The sequence below is a fragment of the Sus scrofa genome, chromosome 9, assembly GCF_000003025.6.
Source record: "Sus scrofa isolate TJ Tabasco breed Duroc chromosome 9, Sscrofa11.1, whole genome shotgun sequence".
In the NCBI taxonomy this organism is placed as follows: Eukaryota; Metazoa; Chordata; class Mammalia; order Artiodactyla; family Suidae; genus Sus; species Sus scrofa.
Genome location: NC_010451.4, coordinates 51,747,101 through 51,749,048, shown reverse-complemented (window position 1 = coordinate 51,749,048; position 1,948 = coordinate 51,747,101). Strand labels below are relative to the sequence as shown.

The following is a 1,948-nucleotide window of genomic DNA, read 5'->3' as shown; positions in this document are numbered from 1 at the left end:
CAGGACAATTATGGACAACAGACAGAATACAGCATTATAACTCTAAACTAAAGGATGGTGAGTGCCTGCCTGGCCCTGGTCAGTCATATAACACAGTGGTTACAAGTACAAACTGTAAGAGTCAGACTGTCTGCAAGTCAGTTGCTTTGGAACTTGTCTTGCTACTTAACTCGGATGTCTCATGTGCAGAATGCAGATAATATTAATGTCACATATCTCTTAGTACACAGCCTCACATAATAACCACTTAAATAAATGTAAGCTTAAAAAATTATCATTAAACCTAAAGCCACTAGAGCTAAGAGATCTTGGGAAAACTTGACCTCACCTTCTTGATTAGAGAGCAGTGACTCAGAGGTTGGAGTGTCATATGCCAATTAGGACTCTCTCCAAAAAAGAGGCAGGAGAGAGAGGACATATAAAATGGACTGACTAAAAGGTCTAAAACACATCTATCTAATTTTTGAAAGAACTGGAATACGAATAAATTACTGCTTTCTCTAGAGTGCCAGTTCGCACTCTGGAGGCAAACTTTAGCCTCTTATTTGTTCTCTAGAAGTTAAGGGCACTGTGGCTGTGAAGATAGATCCATAGTGAAGAGTAAAAACCTTCCTTCCATACTAAAGCTCAAATCTCTCCATGGATTCCATTCTCAAGTATCCAGGGTGGATGGATACCTGGAGGGTGGTGATGGTGTTTCTTTCTAAGTGGTTCTCTTTTCTTTTCCCCATGGAAGGCCCTTTCCCACAGCAGAATGGCAGCTGAGAACTCTTCTGTGACAGAATTCATCCTTGCTGGCTTAACATATGAGCCAGGACTCCAGATCCCCCTCTTCTTCCTGTTTCTAGGTTTCTACATGGTCACTGTAGTGAGTAACCTGGGCTTGATAATGTTGATTGGGTTGAACTCCCACCTGTACACCCCCATGTACTTTTTCCTCTTCAATCTCTCCTTAATAGATATCTGTTACTCAACTACTATCACCCCTAAAATGCTGATGAGTTTTGTTGCAGAGAAGAACATCATCTTGCATGCTGGATGTTTGACTCAACTCTTTTTCTTCTGCTTTTTTGTCATCTCTGAGTCCTTCATTCTGTCAGCGATGGCATATGACCGATATGTTGCCATCTGTAACCCACTGGTGTATGCAGTCACCATGTCTCCTAAGGTCTGTTTACTCCTTTTGTTGGGTGTCTATGTGATGGGGTTTTTAGGGGCTATGGCCCACACAGGAAGCATAGCAAATCTGACCTTCTGTGCTGACCACCTTGTCAATCACTTCATGTGTGACATTCTTCCTCTCCTTGAGCTCTCCTGCAATAGCACTTATGACCATGAGTTGGTGGTCTTTATAGTGGTGGCCATTGACATTGGAATGCCCATTGTCACCATCTTCATCTCTTATACTCTAATCCTCTCCAGCATTCTCCACATTCACTCCACTGAGGGCCGGTCCAAAGCTTTCAGTACGTGCAGCTCCCATATGATTGTGGTTTCTCTTTTCTTTGGTTCTGGGGCTTTTATGTATCTCAAACCACCTTCTATTTTATCCCTTGACCAAGGGAAAGTGGCCTCCCTGTTCTATACCATTGTGGTGCCCATGTTCAACCCATTGATCTATAGTTTGAGGAACAAGGATGTCAAAGTTGCTCTGAGGAAAACCTTGGGAAGAAAAATATTTTCTTGATAAAGGAGAAGTACGTGAAGAAGGAATTATAATGTTTTGTTTACCAGTGTGTGTATTTTCAATGAAGGATGTCAGTTCTAGTTTTTTGCTCTCCTGTACAGAAAGAGAATTTGAAGTCTTTGTGTTTAAACAAGTGTTTAGTATAGACCTATTTTCCCTATCCCTTGACCCACTTGACTATTCCAAGATTATTTTATGAAAAATTTTCTACAATCATAGATAATTCAATCTTGAAAGGGCATTGTCAATCATTTAATCTAA

General features: G+C 40.9%; 1 protein-coding gene across 1 annotated transcript; it reads left to right on the top strand.

Annotated features, from left to right (window-relative positions):
• On the top strand, positions 748 to 1,696 carry LOC100521287 (olfactory receptor 8B12). Its single transcript, XM_013979523.2, has one exon. It carries the CDS (start codon positions 755 to 757, stop codon positions 1,685 to 1,687), a length of 933 nt encoding a protein of 310 aa, XP_013834977.2. The 5' UTR covers positions 748 to 754; the 3' UTR covers positions 1,688 to 1,696.

Bases quoted from the DNA above. Each gene is read 5' to 3' on its own strand.
- LOC100521287 (XM_013979523.2), top strand. From the start codon at position 755: ATGGCAGCTGAGAACTCTTCTGTGACAGAATTCATCCTTGCTGGCTTA.